The following is a 24,674-nucleotide window of genomic DNA, read 5'->3' as shown; positions in this document are numbered from 1 at the left end:
TAAAGATGACTATACATTATGTTGATTTTCTTGGAGTAGAAAATTTTAATTTTATTATCAACCCTTTGTTGATTGATGTTGCGAATAAATTGAAAGTAGATGAGAAGAAATTTTTTGTTACACTTTATGAAGGATTCAAGTTTCACAACCGGATCAAGTCATTAAAGCATTCAAAGTATTTGTTTATTTGGAGTGGAAGATTTCAGATTTCAAAGATGAACTCGAGGACGAGTTTGTCTCAAGTGGAGGGGTCTGATGTAGAACACAATTTACTGTTTAATTATTGTAATTTATTATTTTTGGTATTTTTATGTAAAAACGTTATTTTAGGTTTAGGTGATTTAATTCCTTGTTTTTAGGTGCATTTAATGCTTTTTAGGTCAAATTTGATTCCAGATATAGTTAGGTATCAATTAGGAGTTATTTTAGAATATATTTACTTGTCTGTCAAGTTTAACGGAGCCCTTAAATAGGCTCTGAAGTCTGTAAACGTTTTTCATATGATATTATTGATTAAAAATCAGAAATGGTGAGGCTTTGCTCTTCTTTTGGTTCTTCAGGAATTGTGAACTTATCAAGGATTCTTCATTGTGGCGTTCAAATTTTATACCTTCGGTTCGTAATTCTTTATAATCATTGGGTCAAGGTCAACTTATACATTTGGTTCGCGTTTCGATTATAAACGTTGGGTCAGGGTTTCCATCATAAATCTGAATTTTAGCTTTCCTGGGTAAATATTCCAATATTTTTGTTGGGTCTCAAAGCGTATCGATTGAGGTTTGCATCATTTGGTATCAGAGCACAGGTTCTAAAATCAGTTTTCTATCATTTTATCTTTTGTTTCCTGTTATCATCCACACAAAAAAAAAAAAAAAAAGTGAAAAAAAAAAACTTGAAAAAAAAAGAGATGGTAATTATTGAGAACATTGTGGAAGATTCAATTGAGGTCAAATATGAGGATGAGTCCACAACTCACAATCCTCAAGTCTCAGTTGATTTGTTAAAGATGACTATACAATATGTTGATTTTCTTGGAGTAGAAAATTTTAATTTTATTATCAACCCTTTGTTGATTGATGTTGCGAATAAATTGAAAGTAGATGAGAAGAAATTTTATGTTACACTTTATGAAGGATTCAAGTTTCACAACCGGATCAAGTCATTAAAGCATTCAAAGTATTTGTTTATTTGGAGCGGAAGATTTCAGATTTCAAAGATGAACTCGAGAACGAGTTTGTTTCAAGTGGAGGGGTCTGATGTAGGACACAATTTACTGTTTAATTATAGTAATTTATTATTTTTGGTATTTTTATGTAAAAACGTTATTTTAGGTTTAGGTGATTTAATTCCTTGTTTTTAGGTGCATTTAATGTTTTTTAGGTCAAATTTGATTCCAGATATGGTTAGGTATCAATTAGGAGTTATTTTAGAATATATTTACTTGTCTGTCAAGTTTAATGGAGCCCTTAAATAGGCTCTGAAGTCTGTAAACGTTTTTCATATGATATTATTGATTAAAAATCAGAAAAGGTGAGGCTTTGCTCTTCTTTTGGTTCTTTAGGAACTGTGAACTTATCAATGATTCTTCTTTTTGGCATTCAAATTTTATACCTTTGGTTCGTGATTCTTTATAATCATTGGGTCAAGGTCAACTTATACCTTTGGTTCGCGTTTCGATTATAAACGTTGGGTCAGGGTTTCTATCATAAATCTGAATTTTAGCTTTCCTGGGTAAATATTCCAATATTTTTGTTGGGTCTATTGAGGTTCGCATCATGACAACTTTGAGAACAACACTACTTATTTAATAGAAAAAACAACAGCCTGAGCCTATATGCAAAAATTAGCAAAATTAAGATGGATGCACGGAGTTCCAAAATAACTCAACAAAACAAAGTATTCAACAGTTTGAAAGATAGAGACTAACAATTAAATAGATACTAATATAAGATACCCAAACTTTTAACAAATAATCTGCTACTATTGCAACTCAAATCTTACAAACATGGGTGGGGGAAAATGCTAGAGATCACAAACCATATATAAGAGCTCTATTTGAAATTGAAAGTTTCATTCACAGAATCATCACAAATAGCAACTGAAATCCCTCGGAATCATGAAAATTTAATCTTTGAGGTAGATTGAAATGTAAAGCCTAAAAAAAGGTTTTTTATTTTCAAAAAATAAACCAAAGGGAACTCTAACAATCTAATTTTTCTTAGAACTATCCCAAATACATCAATCGACAAAATGTAATCCAAAATATCAAATAAATAGAGGGATAGTAAGGCCGTCCTAAGGTGAAAAAAAGTCTACAAAAAGAAGCTGAAGTAATCATTATAAGGAAGTTGATCACAAAACATGACACCAACAAAAAAAAAAAAAAAACTATTTTACAGGTTAGTTGAAAAAGAATCATGGAATGCATTTTTTTCTTTTTAGAAAAAGTAGGGGTGGCAATTCGTGTTCGCGTGTCGGGTTCGTGTCGTGTCAAGTCATGAGTATTTGACTACATAGGTCAACACTAACCCGACATGTTTATTAAACGGGTCAAGATTCCTCAACCCTAACACGACCCATTTATTAAACAGGTCAATCGTGTCGACCTGTTTATCAGATTTTATCAAAATGAAAAATAAAAATTAATGAAAAAATAAACAAATAAATATTTTTAATATAAAATTCAGAACTAACGAGTAACTGCATCACAAATAATCATTCAAAATTAAAGCATATCCCAATATCACAAATAATCAATCACAATATGTCAAAGAAAATAAATCACAACAACTAATAAGTTTATATACCTAGAGTTTGAAGGGTATATTGGTAAAATATCATTTAATTAAACGGGTCAGACGGGTCAAACAAGTTCTATGTGTTCAACACTAACCCAACCCATTTATTAAACGGGTTAGCCATGTCAACCCGAATATGACACGAACCCATTAAGCCTCAACCCATAACCTGCTAATTTCGTGTCGTGTCGTGTCGGGTTCGCGGGTCGTGTCAAATTTTGCCACCCCTAAGAAAAAGCTGTCTAAATATGCAAAAAGAAGCTGAAGTAATCATTATAAGGAAGTTGATCACAAAACATGACACCAACAAAAAAAAAAAAAAAAACTATTTTACAGGTTAGTTGAAAAAGAATCATGGAATGCATTTTTTTCTTTTTAGAAAAAGCTGTCTAAAATATGCAAAAACAGAGGAAATTCATAATGGTAAGAATTATCAGATGAACAAAGGGAAAATTAGGCTTTCCTAACCTATCAGTTTGTTCCAGCAACTCTGCTTGCATATTACTCAGATTTTGTACTTGACAGAAAACTGCAGCAAATCTGAATTTCAACAAAATGACAGGGTAAGAACGTTTTTTATAATTTCAATAACACAGTGTCTAACAATATGTTGGAAGGTGTATAGTAATCAGTTGGTTATTAATTAGTTTATTTATTTTTCAAAAACGTAGTAATTAATCCAAAAAACCATAATTTCACTTAGAAAAAAAATTATAAATTACTATACACTCCAAACTTTCAAATTTTAAACCATCCAAGTACTAAAATCAAGGGCGAAATCTCTAATGTTACCAAAACTTAAAACCAAAAATAATAATTTCAAACCAAAACTTAAACTTTCAGACTTATAACCATCCAAGTTGAAATTTGGCAATTAAAATCAAGGGCAAAATCCCTTATGTTACTAGCACTTAAAACTGGAAATTATAATTTTTCCATAGAAAGAGAAATAAACCCATCTATATTTCAAAAGGAGTCAAAGAAGAACCATAGATAATTCAGTATGGAGAAAATTTTGAAATGCAGATATATTGGAAAGGAAGATGGTAATTCTTGCAATATGAACATTTGGTTTTAAACTAAAAACATATACATATTGGAGATTTAATATGCTAATTCGAAAAGGAAAAGCAATGGTGAAAGGTTTTAGAAAACCAAAATAGTATTTGAAGAAGAAAAGAGTACGCTGGCCTTTAGAAAAATTTGTTGTAGAGAAGAGATTGTTAGGTTTAGTGCCCTTAAATCCTATTCTATGATGCTATGTATGACATTATTTATGACTCAATGTATGACTTAATGTTGTATTAATAAAGTTGTTTTATTATAATCTAAAATTATGGTAACATGAATATTTGACATTATCATATAGTCCATGAGATGCATAGTATGTGATTTATGTGATTTAGTCACAGAGGATATAAGTCACAAGTTCTTTGTAAATTCAGAATTTTAGTTTGTATAACATATTAACTAAGATGATTTGTCTTGATCATGGAAGTGGAGACTTCTAATTGGTATGTTGATATGTTTTAAGAGTTAAGACATATTGAACTGAACCGCTATGAGATTTATTATTCTCCTAACGACTGTCAAACAAATAATAAATCTCACGACTTATATTTACATGAACTTTTAATCCTAAGAGAATAATGGACATGATCATGAAGTATAAGTTGCTTTGATATATCAGGAGTGAAATCTAAAGTTACGGTCAAAACCTCAGTATGTTGGGCAACTACATTTAGTGTTGATGGAATATATATTTTCAAGATGGAATTCATAGTCTCTTAACGAAAATACAAAATATTCCATTGAGATAAGTTTAATAGGTTTGTTATTCAGAATGTTAGGCCTAACTACTTTAATAAATATTTACTAAAGTATATATTTATGAAATTGGATTTCATAAATATATGATGAATAACATAAAGGATTAAACCAGGTACTCAAGGATTAAGATGCAGTAATCTTTAAAGTGGTAGTCTACATTTATGACTTTGTATTACTACGAATATTTTATGAAGAGGTTGCACGTATAATAAAGTCTTGAGATATAATTTATAAATAAGGCCTAGAGTGCAACTATATTTATATAATGATATTAAATATAGTTAATGATAACTTTGGACTTGTCAAGAGTTGACAGAAAAACCCAAGGCCCATTGGAGCTAGTGTCTTTTTGGTCCCTTTTGATCCCACTCCAAGCCATATACTAAACCCCTTGGAAAGGCCCAAAAGGCTAGCCCAATTAAATAATCAGTTATAAGGAGAGAAACATACAGAATTTTAATGCATGAAGAGAGATGATTGTGAAATGGTGTGTATGTAAGAGTGAGACACTCTATCATTCTCCCTTAAACTGATTGAGAGACCACACTTCTTGGGCATAAAGTAGAATTGGAATGAAGATTAAAAGTGTTCCCGAGTACTTCTGATTTTGGTTTTGATTTTCACCACACCAAGGTACGCTCTCCTGTTCTTAAATTCTGAAATTTGCATAGTACATGTTAACAATTGCGAATGAAGTAGATCCGTTAATTTTCCACTGCGTGTTTTGTATGCGATACAAACATGTATTTTTCCATCAGAGATGAGGTAGAGCAGCAGATCAGATGGCAGTTGACCTCAATTCCTACACATAAATCAAATACACTCAGTTGTCCTTCCCTTTCTCTATATCGCAAGGTTTTTTTTAAAGAGAGAAAATGTTGAGCAGAGTCTGATGAGAAGAGATCGCTAGGGTTTTTTAGTTGCAACTTTTTTATTATTTTATTTTGACCGGGTTTTTTTTTTCAATATACACAGCCACTGTCAAACGGTGTTAAAAAAGAAATAAATGTTTTTGTTTAAGATGTTTGCCTTAGAACTCATTGCTAGACCCTTTCTTTGGTCGATATTGGTGATATCATGGTACAATTTCTATTATATTATGCTTATATTGAGCCTGCTGTGGGTAGTAATTAATTTGTTATCCAAAATATCTATTCATTTCTTTATTGTTACTATTATTATTCTAGAAAGTATGCTTCAAACATGGATGGGAATTTTGAAGAAAAATAGCCTTTTACCTTCCACAACCTTAGGGTGTTATCTTTAGCAACAGCAACCACAATGATACCTTCAACACCTGCATATAGAAAACAACTTTAACATTGATAGTGTAAAGAAGTAGAGTCACTGAAACATTTACCATTTGAAAGAAATAAATATTGGCGAACAAAGAATAGATGAAAAAAATATCTTCAGAAACTAAGTAGGATTAAAAAATGAAAATTATTACTAAATTGCTTCAGACATACAAAGTTCTTAAACAATTTAAGCCATATAGGTCTCAAGTTCATGTGAAACAGTTATTTTTGGCATTTCTAGGAAGTAAGAATAGGGAAAGAAATACCCTTTCTTTATCTCAGATTTAGGCTTTTTGTAAACTTCATTTTCCTCTTTTTCTAACAAAGACAGCACCACCTTAACAAAAAACAGTTCCCATGAATCAAAATTCCTAACCAAATATAAATATCCCCATAAGCAGAACACTCAACAATAGGAGTATAGGACTGCTATTAATAGGAAATATTTTCCTCAAAGTGAAAACTTATCTGTAAAAATTCAGTGAACCCTTCACATTGAAGTTAAGATTCAAAATAACTTTCAGTAAAGATGGAAAGTTTTCTATTAGATTTTTTACCTTGTACTTCCTAAGTGATGGAAAGTTTGGTTTAGGCATTTTTACAAACATTTTGGGGGGCAAATAACACAGTCACCAACCAAAATCTTCAATTGGTAGTACAACTTTAAACAAAATACAAATGTATAAATAGTTACTAAATATTTAACATCTAACCACTGTAATTTATCACACACACACAATGAAGTATACAAAAAATTTCCAATACCAAGAGCAATATAAACAAAGAGAAAGTAATAAAAACATAGAAAGGACACTCACAATGTGGTTCATGTGGGTGTGAGAGATGCAGAGGAAGTCTTGTTGTATCGCTTGCTAGGGACAATGACCAATATTGAAAGCCAAATTGAGAGTATGCAAACTTATGCAGGTTTTGTGGCCTACGACTCACCTTTGCGACTCAATCGAGGAGAACAAACCGCCATCTGAAAATACACATAATTTAGTAAATTGACACAAAATCAAAATAGAAAGGAAGGAAAAATCCACGATAAACAGAGGCCCAAGAAGGACAGTAAATAAATAAAATTTACTAAAATTAACAACAATTTATAGCATAATAACATATTACCATTAAATTTTATTTATTTCAATCAACCTAAACAAATAAAGAGCAATAAAATTATGGAATATAACACCAATAACCCAGGGGTCAGAGGTCAGTTCGTGTTTTGTGTTTTTTAGGGAAAAGATGGAGAGGCTGAGAGAGAGTTAAAGAAGAAGCAGATATCTTCGATTTTGCATGGGTTCAACCTTAATCAAAATCAATTATCCAAATACCTAAATTAAAGAAAATCAAACCAAATCCAAATACCTAAATCTGAGATAACAAAAATTAAAATCCCTGCACTGGTAGCGGCTTTGGCGGTATATGACGGTGGTGGGAGGCTGGCACTTGATGCGAACCTCAATCGACACGCTTTGAGACCCAACAAAAATATTGGAATATTTACCCAGGAAAGCTAAAATTCAGATTTATGATAGAAACCCTGACCCAACGTTTATAATCGAAACGCGAACCAAAGGTATAAGTTGACCTTGACCCAATGATTATAAAGAATCACGAACCAGAGGTATAAAGTTTGAACGCCACAAGGAAGAATCCTTGATAAGTTCACAGTTCTTGAAGAACCAAAAGAGAGCAAAGTCTCAGCTTTTCTGATTTTTATTCAATAAAATTATGAAAAACGTTTACAAACTTCAGAGCCTATTTAAGGGCTCCATAAAACTTGACAGACAAGAAAATATATTCTAAAATAACTCCTAATTGATACCTTACCATATCAGGAATCAAATTTGACCTAAAGAGCATTAAATGCTCCTAAAAACAAGGAATTAAATCACCTAAACCTAAAATAACGTTTTTACATAAAAATACCAAAATTAATAAATTACAATAATTAAACAGTAAATTGTGTCCTACATCAGCACTTTTTGCCATTGAAGGAGTGAGAGAGTGCCCGTGGGCTATGGTTTAGGGGTTTTGAGAATTGAGAGAGGCAGAGAGAATGGCAAAGAAGAAGAAAGGGTATAAAACCTAAAATAAAAAATAATAATAAAAATAAAATAATAACATATTACCGAAAAAATTGAATGATTTTTAACCAGTTAATTTTTGAAATTGAATGATTTAATTCCAAAATAGACGAATGGAAAAAATCTATTACCGAAAAAATTAAAAAAAGAATAGTCACATATTAAAACCAGATTTCCTTAGCCCTAATTTTTGAATCCAAATCTAGATCCAAATTGAAAAAATTGAATGCATATAACAGATCTAATTTACCTTCAAAAAATCAGAAAAATAATAGAACCCATTAGAGGCGTTGTTTGTGGGCAGAATGGCGAATGAACTCTAATCTTAGTGAGAGAAACAGAGAGGCGTTTTGTCAGAAACAGAGGGGCAATCTCTTCTTTCTCCATGTCCTAGGATTGCCTCTCTCTCTCTCTCTTTTTTTTTTTTTTTTGTCTTTTTTGTTTCTTTCTCCATGTCTTCATAGCCTCTCTCTCGATTTCATCGCCTCTCTATCTCTGCCTCTCTATTTCTCTGTCTCTCTTTTCTCTCAATCTCTCTTTCTCATTTCTCCGTGTAGTAATTTTTTTTTAAGCAGTTAGTTTCGTTTTATACCAAGAGGCTCCAAATAGTATTTTAACGCGAAAAATTATAATTTATCACTTTTAAACAGTGTTATAGCATTACCAAACAATGTAATGTATCGCTTTTTAACTTAAACATGTCTAAATTTTAAATAGTCATTTTTCCTATTTGGCAGCACCTCCTTAATTGTAGGAGCCAACTTTCTCTCAGTTTCTGCTATTATATATAGTATATGATATGATACTGATATTGATTGATTGATTATATCAAAATCCTAAAATTGTGTAATTCTTTCAAAAAGTAAAATACTAATATTAGCTAAGGGGAAAAAAGAATATAAAGAAAGATAATACCACAAATCATTAAATTAAACAATTCAAATTTATAATAGGTACTCTTAACCTAAACTTGTATTTTTTCCATTCTTAAGTAAGTGCATCAAAATGGACTAAAGTAGGCCAAACAGACTAAGGTGGACTTAATTGGACCAAAGTAAACCGAATTGGACTAAAATTGATGAATGGACCGAAGTAGACTGAAATGGATCAAAGCAAACCGAATGAACTAAAGTGAGCCAAAATAAACTAAAATGGACTGAATCATCAATCTCATTACCATTTTTTTTATTGATTTGTTCGTCTAATTTTTTGATAATATTAAATAGGGTCTTACTAATGTGTGCCTTTAGGGCATACATTAGTCAACTATTTTAGTAAACTTTTTATAGAAAAATGAAAAAGTGGTTTACTGTTTTGATAGTTTTTTCAATTCCCCATAAAAATTTCCCAAAATAAATGATTAATATATATCTTAAGAACATTAACCGAACCCTATTATATATATTAATCGATTGACTTTACACATTTATCTTTGACTTTTTTTTTTCTATCTAATAATATCATGATCATTTTATCTTTATATATACTTTGTTTTTACATGTTTATTTACTTTAATTTAGAAAGAACTTTTTCCATGCTTTTCAATTTCTCCATTATGAGGAGTTTGGATAGCGTTTATCACTAGCATTTGTGCGTTTCGCTGAAATAATGTGGGTCCTACAGCACTGTTCACGGACCCACAAAAGTCATCCAAACACAAATTTCAATATAAATTTAGGTCCCACAGTACTATTCACACATTTAAAAATTATTTTGTTACAGTGTTTTTAGTTTTCAGTTTTCAACAAATAAGCGGTATCTAAATACACCCTATATATATATATATATATATCGGAGACCATTTCTAGACCATTTTCTTGAGTCAACCCAAAACTCATGTTAGCCAATATATATATATATATATATATATATATATATATATATATATATATATATCGGAGACCATTTCTAGACCATTTTCTTGAGTCAACCCAAAACTCATGTTAGCCCAACTGTTGGATCCGTACTGGCGTAGACATAAATGAGAGGTAGCCCTTAAATATAAGGATTGATAGTTGCCCCACAAGAATTCAAATAAACCACGCGTGAACCAGAAGATAGTTTCTCCCCCAATATACTCTGATGTATTTACCCTAATTTATACATTTTTGGCAACAAATGCTGAGTCGCGTGCACTTTATTAAGTACAATATAGTCTACCCACAGACATTTTCCCAAAAAAAAAACTATATATATATATATATATATATCTCCACTTTATTCTTTCTTCTCATTTTGGTGAATTCCTGGACCACAGAATAAAAACAAAATGGTTCAACTGTCAAATGGGGCAGGCCTGATCAGTGGAAAACATAAGATTGAAGTATCTAATATAAACATCATTCTTGTTTTATGTTAATAACAAAGTAATTTCCTTCTTTTTCTAATTCCTATGCTTAATCAAAGAGTTGGTGGTGCTTTTTTCTTTTCTTTTTTGGGTTAGATACCTATATGAATTTATGAAATAGTGAAAATTTTGGAATTAAAGTCATGAGTACATTAAACTGGTTTAAAACACCAACATGATTCAAATTTGGAGGCAGTCTAATCTTAAGCATGTCATTATCATTCTGTTTCATACATTATATATGTTTACCATTTTCAAAACATCCCACGTTTCTCTCCATCACCAGGTGAAACTCTCTTCTTCTCCCCACCTCACCATATCCGGCTCTCATTATGAAGTATGAACCTTTTTAATAACTTTTTTTTTTTTTTTATACCAACCATTCTATGTACCACGAAAACACTCATTCCCACACTCAATTTCACAACTTATTGACTCGGGCGATTATGAGTGGTTAAAAAAAAGTGATGGATCCATATGAGCAGAAAGTGTCCATCATTTACAATCACACAAAACTGCAAGATGTGAAATTGAGTGTCTTTAGAATTATTCTTCTACTTAATTATTTCAATAATATTCTTTTGACTCTTAAATATTCTTTTTATAATTCTTTTTTCTTTTTAGTTTAAGCTTTAAGGTAGAGTAAGAAAGGCTCCATAGGCCATATTTTGAAATCAGCATTATTCTAATCTGCTTTAGTTGTCATTGGCCCTATCATGAACTTGTGCATATTTCTTATAATGAATTTGGACATTTTTCTTCTAATAATATATTGGCAATTATACGTTCAGTATCAAAATGTCAACCCTTTGTTAATACTCTTTTGGTATAAATAGTTCAATCTTCATGCCCTTCTTTACCATCATAGAGCTTGTGCTAACATTCAAACACTTAAGAAAAAAAATGACCATTTTTTTCTAATAAGCTTCCACACAGAAAATATGGAGCATTTGGGAGCCATTTCTGAAGGACAATGGAGCTCTCTCAGTGGAATGTATACTCTTGAGGAGGCTCATTTCATGGCTCAAGTGCTCAATAACTTGCCATCTGCATTTTGGCCTTGCCATGATTCATCTATGAACATGGCAGGACTTACTGAATTTTCATACTATTATTCAGATATGGCTAATTCTATTTCTTCAAACTTTGGTGGCGGTATTTTGAGCCAAAAAAGCTACTACATGAGTGATTCTCATCCAATTTTAGCATCCAAGAATAGCTCCATGTCCATTGATATCTGTATGGCTGACATGAAAGACAGCAGCTCATTTCTCATTGAAGGAAATGACTGCTTAAACCAAGAAATGAGTGACGAAATTCCGGAAGAGTCTGCTGGATACTTAGCTGAACCTATTGTTGCTGTCAAAGAATCAAAGCTTAGAGGGGATCTGAGATATCAATGACTGATTCAATCCCAGAAGACAAATGTAACAACCCATCTGAGAACTCTAAAAAAAGAGCTCGGAGTGGAAGTGTTACTATTATGCAAGATAAAACAAGTTTTCTCCTATTCCTAATGAAATCCTAATTTAATAATGCAGGTCCGAAGGATCATACAAATTCAAGAATCAAAGAAGAATCATAAGCTTGCTATGATTGACTACAACGAAGAATATGATAATGCTGGCCTTATTGGGCGAAGTTCAAGTAGCTGTTCCTCTGAGGATGAGTCCAATTCTTCTCAGGAGCTGAATGTAGGAGTGACCTCAAGTTTGGCCACAAAAGGGGATGTAACGCTAAACTTGAATGGTAAAACAAGAGCCTGGAGGGGTTCAGCCATTGATCCCCAGAGTGTCTATGCAAGGGTAAGTTCCCTCAAATGCTTGCACATTGACCAATTTTATTGAAATTTTCCTGCTCATGAATGTGACATTGAATAATTGATCCTACCTTTGTATCTTGCAGAAAAGAAGAGAGAATATAAATGAAAGGTTGAGAGTCCTGCAGAACCTCGTCCCTATTGGAATAAAGGTGAGCACTTTTCTCTATCTAGAAATTGCTCAGAAAGTCTGAGGGGTAATTGAAATTCTGACAAGTAGTTCTTTGGTATTACAGGTTGATATTAGCACAATGCTTGAGGAAGCTGTCCAATATGTGAAGTTTTTACAGCAGCAGACTAAGGTAAAGGGAATCCTTGTTAGTATACATAAGGAAAGATGAGATTAAAGCAGTAGTGCTATTTTTGTATTAATATGTTACTAATATTTTTTTGGTTATCTTGTTTGGAATGTTGTAGCTTTTAAGCTCTGATGATCTATGGATGTATGCTCCCATCGCTTACAATGGGTTGGACATTGGACTTGATCTGAAAAACACCTCGCTGAGAAAATCTAGAAGATAAAGGATGACATAGCAGTCCATATGGTATGATGCAAATACATCAAGCTGCCATGGCAACTTCAAATGGGCTTATTTGTATAGGAAAATTTCGAGTCCTATTATCACAGTTCCTATAGGGAACTTGTTATGACTAATCCCTCAATTTCTTTCACTTACACACAAATTCTTCTTATGAGCACAATTTTTAGCTTCATTGCAAAAACTCTTCCTACTAGCCAGTGATTCAAGTTGCTGGCCCTTTATGTACCATACCAACAAGGCAACAATAAATTGCAAGAATTAGTTATGTCAGTCATGAAATGTCCTGCTTGATATGCTTTACGAGTGAACAGAATTTTTCGATAACCATTCTCCATTGAAAGTCAAATACAAACAGTTGAAAATCAGGGAGAACTATGTTTCCAGAAGTAACCTAAAGGAGTGTCAAGTGATTTTGTTTTGACAATAAAGAATTGTGTGACCAATCATAAGAATCCAAATAAATAGAAAATGAAACCCCAATGAGAGATTGATATGTGGAGCACTACTTTTGACTGTCGCTTAGATATTAAGCTTCATTGATTGGTTATGTTGAATGCACTACTTCTTTAAGTAGTAAAACACTAAAACTTATCTGATGACAACAAGGTCAAATTTGCTATAAATGGAACTTTTAAAAGTAGAGCTAAACTTTGATGAGATAGAACTGAAATCCTAACCAATTTGCTATAACCAATTGGATAGAAATGAGGGAAAAGGTCAACGAGAAGTACCTACCCGAATCTTATCAGGGTGATCTTCTTGATCAATTGAATAATCATAGACAAGGGAATAGGTATACTTCTTGAGAAAAAAAAAAGGTTCTAACTACGTATCACAATTTGATGAATACATGATGAGATGCAATATAATCTGAGGATGAGAAGATGAGGTTACCAACCATACACCCCAGTTCAAAAATATGAATTAGTCACTTAACCTCAATCTAAAAAGCACCTCAAAGTAAAACACCTTATGTAATTTCCACTAGTCAATTAATAAACCATCAGAAGTTTCACCTCAGACCAAAATCAACCACAATAGTACATCACTTGGCAAAGATGACTAAGGAAAGGGAGTGACTAAAATGAACCTCATAAACAAAATTCTCTGGGCCTTAAGGGACAAGAAAAAGAGGATGACAACGAATATTTGGAAGAACAAGTCTATGAATCTAACATCGATGAAATCTAGGGCACAAATGAAAGAGTGCAAGGGAGACCCTAACTTCCTTGGTTGCATTCTAGCTATATCACACTAAAGGTGATTGAAGTTGAGTGTACATTAACACAACCTAGGAAGCCTTTAGATCTTCTCGTACTATCACCACATGTTAAAGTATCTGAATCAGTAAAAATATATGTAATACATGTCACAATCACAAAGCAAGTGATAATCCAGAAAATTCAAGCTCATTCACTAAGAACACCTTAAGGCAATTGAAGCTAATGGCCGAAGGTATCATCCCTTTACTTATTGTGGCAAGCAACATAATAATAAACAACTGTATTCGATGTTCTTATTTATTTTCTTTTTTGTGTGTGAATAATTTGACTTTATTTCTTGAGAAAATTACCCAAAACTCATTTAATAAAAATATAAGACACCTTTTTTTTTTTTTTGCCAGTGTATAATTTGACTTTATTTCTTGAAAAAATTACCTAAAAAAAAAATCATTTAGTAAATTATTAAATACACCTTGATGTCCTCCAAGACATTGTTGGCACCGAAATAATTGCATAAGGTAACCCTTAAGACACTTGTTAGAATCCAAAATATAAGATTAACTGTCAACGAGTGCCTGAAACTAAAAGGCACAAGTTTACACACATTTAAATCTATTGTTATGTGATACCATGATTTTTTTTTTTTTTTTTGAGAAACAAAATACCATGAAAATATATGGCTTGTTTCTAGTCTTCTTAAACCGAAATGTTGGAAACACAATTAAATGAAACTTAAAATTAATGAGTAAAAAAGCTCAACCACAAGGAAAGGCATAAATGAGCAACAGATTTACATTTTGAGTAGGCGAGGTAATCTTTTCACAAGGAACTAAGGTTACCACATGCTACTATCATTTCCTCTAAACATATGCATCAGATTCAATATTTAGGAAGCTTCTGGTGTACAGGTACTTCATGTTCATAGCTTCAAATAGTTTTGGGCTGAATTAGTATTTGTCCAATTATCCAAATGAAATTAAGATTATATGATCATTAATCATATTAAAACCCAAATCAGCATATAGACTTATTTAGGCAAAATATGTCAATAAATTAGACATGTGAGCATTTGACAAGCCAATGAACAATATAAAAGGTCACACCTAATACATATAAGAAAAGAGGTCACAGCTAATGAATCTCATACAATAGGGCAAAACTTAAGAGGAACTTGCTTTATGGGTTGTACAAAAATCTTAATTAACCCAAGAACAAAGAACTATAATTAAGAGAATGGCGTCTCTTAAAGGTATAAATAAATTACAGAGTTGATATTTAAGTTAGCAGACAAGATTTTTCAGGATGGAAACGAGCTTCCTAGATGCTTTGCAATCTGTTTCCAACCCTTAAAATGTTCAGCATGTTACACTGCTAACAAACAATAATACAATTTCTACTCTGAATTTTTTTTTTTATTACCCAGCATATGTTACAAGAATATAAGATCCACTTTCAAAATTCATGACTGGATAAAGATGGGTGTACCGATGCATCATCACCTGAAATCCTTAAAAAACTGAAGGGTGAAATTTTTATGCTTGTTCATCATTGACATGGTTCGGTATTTCAGCTTGACTGTCTAGAGGCATATACTGTGCCATTATAGCTCTGATTTCAGAATCCATGTATTGCTGCAGAAACAACAATAAAAACATCAACAACTTGAATACGTTAACCCAATAGAAAATAAGGCTTAATACCTAACAATTTAAATCCTTGAACCATTATTAGAATTTATTGCTGTATCACGAACCTAAAATCTAGTTTCTAAAAGGAGCCTCCTAATAGATCTTCTAAAACCATAAACAAATAGAAGTCCAAACCAGGTAAGTGTAAATTTTTATTTACGTCACCTTATACAAACGATAGAAGTACCCCTTGTCCTATATAATTACATTAACCCTCACAAATAACACACTTAAGGTATGTCAACACCTCAGACCTCCTTCTTTAAAGGGAGTAAAAAATACCATTTGGCTACAAAGCCATTGGTTTTCAAGTCACCTTAAGAAAAATAATTTATGATAATTAAAAAATGGACATGTTGAAGTACAGTAAACAGAAGGTGTTTTTTTTTGGATAAGTTTTGGCCCAATGGAATCCTGACTAGTAGTAGTCTGATTATTCAAACTAATAACTGAATAATAATCATGCATAAAGAATACAATGCTACTTTCGGGTTAAAATGTTGCGTATCAAAATTACAAAGCTTTAAAATGTTGTGTATTATAAATACATGAGAATTGCCAATGTGCTACAGCGGATTTGATAAGTTTTTTTAAGCGTTAATATAGTAACTACTTTTCTATGCCACTACTTCCAAATACACCCTAGTATAATACTACACAATTTACCAATCTCATCATTGCAGTCAATAGAGGTAGAAACTAATACTAGCGAAATTAATAAATGAATTCAATATACATAAATATAATGCAACAAGCTTACCCGTAATCTATATTTGTACACAAGATATGCTCCACCACCAGCCATAGCCAAGCCTATCAATATGACCCAAACAGCAGCCCAAGCAGATTTTGTCTCATTGGCCCTCTTAGCTGCAGATGACCAAAAAGGCATTAATACAAGCACAATTCCGTGTAGCCAACTTCTAAGCGTAAAGATATGATTCATAAAGGATGAAGCTAGACTCACTGATACAGGTATCATGTTCCATGATATACAATAGATCCCCACTGCAAGTGCATTCGTAGCTTCCCCAGGTATTCTTGCAGCTACACTCTGGGCACTGACAGGCTTTCTTCTCTTTACATTCATCAATATCTGTATAAGGAAAAAGAATTATGAAAAAGACAACTAAAAAAAAAGGCTGTTTGACAACACCTGATATCAGTTTTCTTCATCCCAAGCATTGTTCCAAAACAAATAAAATTAGTCAAATCCCCATGTTCCAGTACAATTAGCGCAACCATCATATAGATGATCCCCTAAAACCCACTTAAAAAAATGGCTGTTCTCACCTAAGAGGAGTACTGGCTCAAAATGGATCAACCATTTGCTTATCCAGGTTTCCCTGGAGAATGGCTAATATTTTCACTCATCATGCAATATCTTAAAAAAATAAAATAAAATAGGAGTGAAAAACTAGAAAAAAAACCTTAATCTAAAAGAAAAGGAACTATCTTGATCACATCAATATTTGGGTTACCCCAGGATTTCAAATAAACAAGTGTAGGATTTAAACCCACTAAATGAGACATTCAAAATCACTGCTGGCAAGTTCCCTGTCCTTGTTATTTTAAAATTGAAACCATCAAACAAAAAGGCATTGGTTACTAGTGTATGGCAATATGATTTGCAATTTAGAAGTTGATTGGTTCCAAGATTTAGTGCAGCTGTACCATAAATACAAGTCTCATATATTTTCAAAAGAAAGAGATAAAAAATAAAAAAAGCATATAATAATTCACTCATATTACATCCCCTCAATGAAGAAAAATTGGGACCTATGATTCTATTTATGGAACAAGCCTTGCATACCACACTGTTATGGATAATTAACGCTCTTAGATATTGAATTTCCTTCTGATTATTAACTTGGTTTGTATCATGGGAGGAAATCTACATACAAAACGTCCGAGTATCTCTTACCTTCACAGTTTTTGACACCATCACCTTTAAATCCTGTCGGACACTGACATTCAAGCTTCCCATTATCCTGTTCTCAAAAATAATGAGAATATTAACCACAAACATAAGAGAGAGAAATAAAGAGAAGGGGGAAGCAAGAAAAGAAATTGGAGGTTACTTACTGAACAAGCAGAGAACGAGTGTCCATCCCGGGAATCATGCCAACAACCTCCATTATTTATCTTGCACCTCCCAGGTCCACTTGCTTGAAGCCAAAAAGAAAGATACTTTTAACAATGAAAACTCAGAATTCTAAGGTGTTTGAAAATTTAAATATATTTCCAACATTATCTTGATTAGAAACTAAAAATATTAAAATAATTAATAATAGTTGTTCTGATATGGACACTAAAATGGAAACACATGATCTGCCTCTACATAATGTGTGATACACAAATAACATTCACATCTATGACTCCAGCCTGGATTATGAACTGTTGAAAACCATAGCTTGTCACTTGCCACAATTGAAGAACTACCTTTTTTAAAGTTTTCAATACCATGAACCAAGCTTATGATCCCATAGATCCTACCAAACTGTGAGGTTTAGGACCTACGTGGATAATTTGTTAAATTTGGGCATGATCCTGTGATCCATATCACTATTTTAACAACCTTGGCCATACCAGAGAATTAAAATACCATACAAAGCAACAATCATTTCTCTCTCTAGAGACACCACATTAAATGCAAAGGAACAACTTTCCAAATCTTCCCATTTCTTTCCAAAACATCCCATCCAACATGATAACATTTCCAAAATAGAATGAGGCATGTGTCTCTTTGAACAAAATAGTAATTAACCTTTTTTATATCTTTTATCTCTAAAGAGTTTTTTTTCTCGCAATGGGTGGTTCCACATTTTTCTTTATTGAATCCAAAACTTTTGAGTTTTCCGTTGAGGAAGGGGGTTCTTATTTCTCTTTACGGATCTTTGAGAGAGGCCATTCTTCTATGCGCTCTGTCTTTCTGGGGAAGGAGAGTGCAAACCGATTTTTGTTCCACTTGGAGGAATTATATTCAAAGCAATCACCTGGTCATTATGCAAGAACGATTAGAGAAGGTGATATTGTTTGCATCCTTCAATTGGGGTCAAACGCACATGGCAAGTTTTTAATGGTTTCTGAACTTCTTCATGGTCAACGGAAGGGGAACATTGTGATACCTGAGGGAAGGTTGGGTTGTGGCTGGCACTACTTTGGCCTAAACCAGAGGAAAATTGTAAAACCAGCTTCTCTTTTTCGTCAGGGATCGTCTCAGGCACCAAAGGCTGAGGCAGTGGTGGTGGGTGACAGACCTCATAACCAAGGCGGTGAAAAAAATCAAAGGCAAACCAACCACAGGTAAGGGTCGCCCTTTGGCTAATAGGTGTTGTATGTGTTGCTGTGATGGGGAGTCGGTTAACCACCTTCTTCTTCATTGTTCTGTTACCCATTCTCTATGGACTTTTATGCTTTAGGCCTTTGGTATTCTTTGGGTTATGCCAGGATCGGTGGTGGGTTGTTATCTTGCTGGCATCAGTGGCATGAGAAGCATAATTCAAACATTTGGAACTTGGTTCCAAGGTGCTTAATGTGGATTGTGTGGTTGGAACGAAATCATCGATCCTTTGAGGACAAAGAGAAGACGTTGGTTGAGTTAAAGTTTTTAAGCGATCGTAGTCTTTTGGAGTGGTCTCGTTGTTGGGGTTTTACAGATTGTTCTTCTGTCTCTGAGTTTTTGTCCTCCTTTAGCTTAGTTTCCTGAATACCCTCGGTTTTTTGTACTGTTTATTCCTTTTATTTCTTGTTGTTCATCATCATGAACTTCCTGTATTTCTTTTTTCTATCATTTATAAAAGTTTTCTGATTACTTATCAACAAAAAAAAAATTACCATACACTAAGATAAAAAAATAAAAAAACCTAGGTGTCACTGTTGTGGCACTTTATGTTCTCTAAAATTGCCCTTTTGTTTAGGGAGTGTCAATGTTAAATACCTATTCTCAACTGCTGTATCTAATCTCCGACCAATGAATAAATACCTTTCTCTTTCCCTGATTCTTGTGTTCCCCAAGATGGTTACAGAACCATTTATTCATACAGCAAGTTTTTTCATCTAGAGTGTGCTACTGTGCCATCTTGCGATCACATAGTTCAGTGATTTGTCAGTTTGGTTAACAACGCCAGTGGATAATGAAAGAGTAATGGTTGGGTGCAAACAACAATAAATGCCATAGTTTGCTAAATGAACAAGAAATGCTGGACTCCCAATTCAACTTCACTCATCCACCAACCCCCCCCCCCCCAACCCCAAAAAAAAATCTTGTACAGCCCCAATATTGTGCATGCTTCAAGATTCTATACCTTTCATGCTGTACATATTGTGAAAAGTTATTTTTGGGTAGAAAAATATATTTAATAAGAACTGATTGTTACTTTATGGAACCCAAAGTAACAGCCAATTATTTACAGGAAAATAAGGAGATCATTCATTCAATGATATATTACACGATGAAAATAAAGGTTTATCACAAGAACAAAAAGTTCTAAAACGTAACAATCAACACCGACCACATGGTCATAAAAAGTTCCATTAAACTTGCAAAAGCATCATACATTATCAAAAATGAGTCTAGGTATCTGTTTGGGAATTGCTTATTTGCATAATATTTATCAAAAGATATAGTTTTACTTATCAAAAATAAATAAATAAATAAAAGCATCATACGTTATTGTGTCCACTCCACATATTTGACAAGTCAAAAGATTACTCGCTTCGCCCCCTCACCCCCACAATTATCAGAAAGAGCATTCACTAGATTTCATTACCACCCTGGTTAAGTTTTATGAAAACAACTACGGCATTTAAATTTACCTTCACATTTGGTGTAACCATCTCCTTTGAACTGCACACCATCCACCAAAGGGCACTCACATACTCTTCCACGAAATGTATCCTAAAGAAACTCAACACGAAAGTCAATTGGGAGACAAACCATAACCAAGAAAAATAAATGAACTTAAAGGAGGGGAGGGGAAAGAGGACGAAAAACAGTACATAAATGAAACAGAATTGTTTATCTATCAAAAAAAAAATGAAACAGAATTGTTTGTGGAACATTTTTGTTTCTTAACAAGTAACATCATAGAAACCTGAGTAGCCAATTCATTTTGATTCCTACCTTGCAAGCTGTGAGATTGGCTGCTTTGTCTAGCCAGCAACCACCGTTATTATCCAGGCACTCATTTGTCTCCACATCTGCCACATTTTAACCCATTCTTGTACTCAAGTCCACTATAAAGAAGTCAAATCATCCAAGAGATCTACTTATTTTTAACTTAGCACCAAAAAACCAAGAAAGACATACCATCACTCAAACAAACAGCTGGTTCGGTAGTTTCCTCAAAACCAGAACAGATGGCCTTCAGAACTGCACTTTTCTCCAACTTACCTGCAAGAACATGTGTTAGAAAGGGAAACACCAAGTTGTTATCTAAGAAATAGAGGCACACAAGCAAACCTCGATACTGTCGGTTATTGACAACAAGGGTAGGCAATATGGTTACATCCCCTCTGGATCCTTTCCCAACCTACAAAAGTATTATTGTTAAACAGACATAACTGAACCATGATCATCAATTTCAAAGGATTGCATAAAGTCACTGCAAATACCCTAAGACAATTAGCATATTTCAATTAAATACTTTAAAAGCTGTTAAACAAAAAGTGAGTAGATAAGAAAACAATACTTGAGCATCTTGCTCTTCTTTTAGAACAGGATTTTCAGAATCGGCATGAGGGTCCCCCATACAGTCGTCAATCTTTTTAATATCAAGACCTGTGCAGCAATTACATCAACTTTTAAAAGTCATTCATCATTAGGTACCAAGTGTTCTTTACATAACAGATGATATAATAATTCCTTTACCAAGCGATTTAATAACACCATCAGCACATTCCTTGTTGTATTTTTTATCTTTCATAGGACATCTAATTTGAAAATCGGTAACGTAGTCCCACCACAGCCAAGGCTTCTTGGTCTCATTTGCCACTCTAAAAACACATAGCTGCCTTAAGTTCTCTTGAACCACATCTTTGCCATCATAACCTGAGCTGAAGTCCTGTTCAGGATCAGGAGCACAATATCTTCCATGATTGATGCACTGGGACTTGCACTGTCTGCTTAATGTGAATGCCTGGGGACAGTACCAAGTTATATAATGGGGTGTGAATTGAGTGTAACCCCCTTTCTCAAGTATCTGTGCTGCACCCTTAAAATCCTTCACAAATTCCATCAACATGTCACATTTAACCCCACATTCATCATTACTGTTGGTCCACAATTCATATTCCACACGATCATCTGGATGCGGAACAGCTTCTCTCCAGTCAAGATTCACATTGACCATTTCCCCAGAAGCGACAGCTTTCTTTAATGTTTCACCAAAACCTTTTTCAATGAATGCGGATGGTATTGTAATGTTCTCAATGTACTTTACAGAGGAACCATCTGCTTCAGGAGAGTCCATAGTTATCAATGCTTCATCAATATCATCTGCAACAAGAACTGCAGAAGCCCCAGCATTCTGGGCATTCCAGACCTTCAAAGCGAAGAAGCAATCTAGAAAATAACATAATGCAGAGTAAGAATAGTTTTAAGAAGAGCATGTTCAAGGACAACCAAATTCACAGCACTGGAGTAAGAAAAAATCTCAAGCATCAGGGTCAGAAAATATCAAATATGATTGGCAAATTTGTTCCTTTGCAAAGCAAAGTAATCCAAATTCAAGGGTACCTAGCCAATGAATCAGGACAAACCTAGCAAATTGTTCCTTTGAAAAGCATAGTATCCCAAATTCTCAAAGGATACCTCATTGATGAACCAGGACATACCAACTAAACCTGAAACCTGAATATGAAAGGTTACCTAATTTCTGAAAGTTTTTGATCGGCAAGTGAAATATTATATAAATTGAGAACTGTTTTATTACACTATAACCACTTCCAGAAAAACCTGAAATTCCAGTACTTAGTGGAGTGATTAACTATGAATTTAGTACTTATCTAAAGAAAGGGGGGGGGGGGGGGGATCTAGGCCTCAAGTCAAACTCAAAATGCAGCATAGTGAGATTTGGAGTATAGGAATTAAAAAAATTATGGGCTGAAATTATGATATGTTCAAAATAACAAACAACAAGGATATATATCCAAATTAAACAAATGGACAACCTCTCAACCAATGAAACAAACTAATTGAACATAAAAAATCATAATAACAACTAATGAGAAGGGTACCACTAAAATCAGCGATAAATGGCTTTTAACTTTTTTTTTTTTTTAATTTTTTTTCTGGAAGGCATTTTCCAGGATGGTACCTCCTCTACAAACCAACTCAAACCATATGAACTGACTCACAATAACGAGCAGTATGAATAAAGGATGTGCCCTGAATCAACCAAAAAGAGCTCCAAAAGAGCAAATTGATCCAAATGACCAGAAGGACATCTCCCCAATCAACCCAGCTACCCCAAACAAACAAATTGAACCTCAAACCTCACAATAACAAGCAAATCAATCAAAACTACGGAAAGAATGGCTCTTGAATCAGCCAATAAAATAAAATAACACAAGTTGACCCAAATTACTGAAAGGTACATCCTCAATCAACCAAAAAACGACCCAAATGAATCCACAACTCATTGTAACAAGTAAATTCACCAAAACTATCAAAAGGTTATCTCTACAATCAACCAAAAAGAACTCAAAAACACAAATTAATCCAAATCACCAAAAGGGTATCACCTTATCAACGACAACAAACCAACCATATCTCAAACCTGACTGTAACAACCAAAATAACCGAAAACCACAACAACAACAACAACAGAAAACGAGGTTGTACTTTTACCTCCACGATCGACCAAAACGAAGGTGGGTAAAGATCCTGACTTGGCTTGGAACGAAATCCCAAACCCATCAAAGCTTTTGCAACCCTTTTGGTTCTCTTTTGGGTACACCACAGTACCAGCCATGCTGCCCCCATACTGAGGTATCCCAAAGTTGCCAATGGCACTGTCATGCTTCCCTTTGATTTTGTCTGGAGATGTCACCATCAAGCTGTTCTTCTCCACCACAAATCTCCCCAGAGATGAAGAGGCTATCAGAGACAACACCAGAAACCCTAGCAGGACTCTTAGTGCTGATGATCTCCGAAGCTCCATGTTTTTTGAGGACTAGAAACGAAAACGAGAAATGGGTTCTGCTCTATTTGATCAGTTGGTTTAGAACACAGAAGAAAGATTGTGCCTTTCTTCGAACATGAAAATGTTTTTTGGTTTTTCTGTTTTCAGAAAGTACAAATAAAAAAAATGTTAGAGAGAGGGGGTGTTTTTGTTTTCGTTATTGCTTTATTATTATTATTATTATTTTTTACCAAAATGAAATAGAAAAGGGGACTTCCGTTGCAGTTACTTGTTGCTGTTTTTGTTGGATTGTGTGTGCACTTGTTTTAGGAAGGAACTTGGAAAGGCAAGAAAGAAATGTCAAGCCTTGGATGATATTGTCACAAACCATTATTGCCTTTAATGTTTAATTCCTCACTTATAGCCATCTCACACACCCCCCCCCCCCCCCCCCCCCCCCCCCCCAAAAAAAAAAACCCCCACTTATAGCATCAAACTCCATAAATAATTAAATATTACTGTCCTTATCTCATGCGATTCATGCAGACATCAAAGTTTTATTTTATTTTATTTTTAGGTTTAGTCTTGTAATTTTTTATTCTTTTCAATATGCGATTTACGTATATGTTCCATTATACTATACATACATTTCTAAACTATTGATATAGTTTAATAAATAATCAGAAGAAAATATATTTATAAAAAATGAAATTACTCTAGACTTTAGATAATAAGAAAACTAAATTATTACTAGTAAGAACTAAGAATTAAGGAAAAATTCAAAGCATGTGGAAAAATATTATGATGTGTTATATGTATTAGATTCCGAAATTGACCACAAAATATGTCGTTTTTCTTTTAGATATTTCAAGAGAATGATTCTATAAAAATTTAAAAAAAAATAAAAATT

The 24,674-nt window shown here is 33.4% G+C and overlaps 2 protein-coding genes and 1 pseudogene across 4 annotated transcripts in view; 1 reads left to right on the top strand and 2 right to left on the bottom strand.

Moving 5' to 3' along the window:
* Window positions 1-8,571, bottom strand: part of LOC142644780 (uncharacterized) — a 12,388-nt gene extending 3,817 nt beyond the window's left edge. The window contains exons 1-6 of one of the 3 annotated variants that reach the window (XM_075819353.1): window positions 8,270-8,571; window positions 6,745-6,908; window positions 6,193-6,263; window positions 5,867-5,925; window positions 5,079-5,430; window positions 3,267-3,338 (exon numbers count right to left, since the gene is read on the bottom strand). In XM_075819353.1, coding sequence (XP_075675468.1) covers window positions 3,267-3,338; window positions 5,079-5,146 — 140 coding nt within the window. In that variant the 5' untranslated portion in view covers window positions 5,147-5,430; window positions 5,867-5,925; window positions 6,193-6,263; window positions 6,745-6,908; window positions 8,270-8,571. The remainder of the gene's footprint in view (window positions 1-3,266; window positions 3,339-5,078; window positions 5,431-5,866; window positions 5,926-6,192; window positions 6,264-6,744; window positions 6,909-8,269) is intronic. The other 2 variants (XM_075819352.1, XM_075819354.1) reach the window with 2 other exon arrangements.
* A 3,018-nt stretch (window positions 8,572-11,589) lies between these two features.
* On the top strand, window positions 11,590-12,707 carry LOC142644230 (uncharacterized; annotated as a pseudogene).
* Window positions 12,708-15,099: 2,392 nt separating this feature from the next.
* LOC142642783 (vacuolar-sorting receptor 3-like) lies at window positions 15,100-24,156 on the bottom strand. The gene is made up of 12 exons (XM_075817204.1): window positions 23,491-24,156; window positions 21,511-22,203; window positions 21,332-21,420; window positions 21,103-21,172; window positions 20,950-21,033; window positions 20,764-20,840; window positions 20,457-20,538; window positions 17,724-17,806; window positions 17,563-17,629; window positions 16,606-16,734; window positions 16,399-16,508; window positions 15,100-15,581 (listed from the first exon to the last, which is right to left on the bottom strand). Exons 1-12 carry the CDS (start codon window positions 23,801-23,803, stop codon window positions 15,483-15,485), a joined length of 1,896 nt encoding a protein of 631 aa, XP_075673319.1. The 5' UTR covers window positions 23,804-24,156; the 3' UTR covers window positions 15,100-15,482.
* Between the last annotated feature and the right edge of the window lie 518 nt (window positions 24,157-24,674).

This window comes from Castanea sativa, chromosome 7, assembly GCF_040712315.1.
Source record: "Castanea sativa cultivar Marrone di Chiusa Pesio chromosome 7, ASM4071231v1".
In the NCBI taxonomy this organism is placed as follows: domain Eukaryota; kingdom Viridiplantae; phylum Streptophyta; class Magnoliopsida; order Fagales; family Fagaceae; genus Castanea; species Castanea sativa.
Note: the sequence above shows the minus strand (reverse complement) of the source record. Positions and strands in the feature narration are given on the sequence as shown.

Excerpts from the sequence above, each read along its gene's own strand:
- LOC142642783 (XM_075817204.1), bottom strand. The coding sequence starts at position 23,803 with ATGGAGCTTCGGAGATCATCAGCACTAAGAGTCCTGCTAGGGTTTCTG. Across the intron at positions 21,173-21,331 it reads AAGAAGAGCAAGATGCTCAA|GTTGGGAAAGGATCCAGAGG; the intron begins GTATTGTTTTCT and ends ATACTTTTGTAG. Across the intron at positions 20,539-20,763 it reads CCAATCTCACAGCTTGCAAG|GATACATTTCGTGGAAGAGT; the intron begins GTAGGAATCAAA and ends GAGTTTCTTTAG.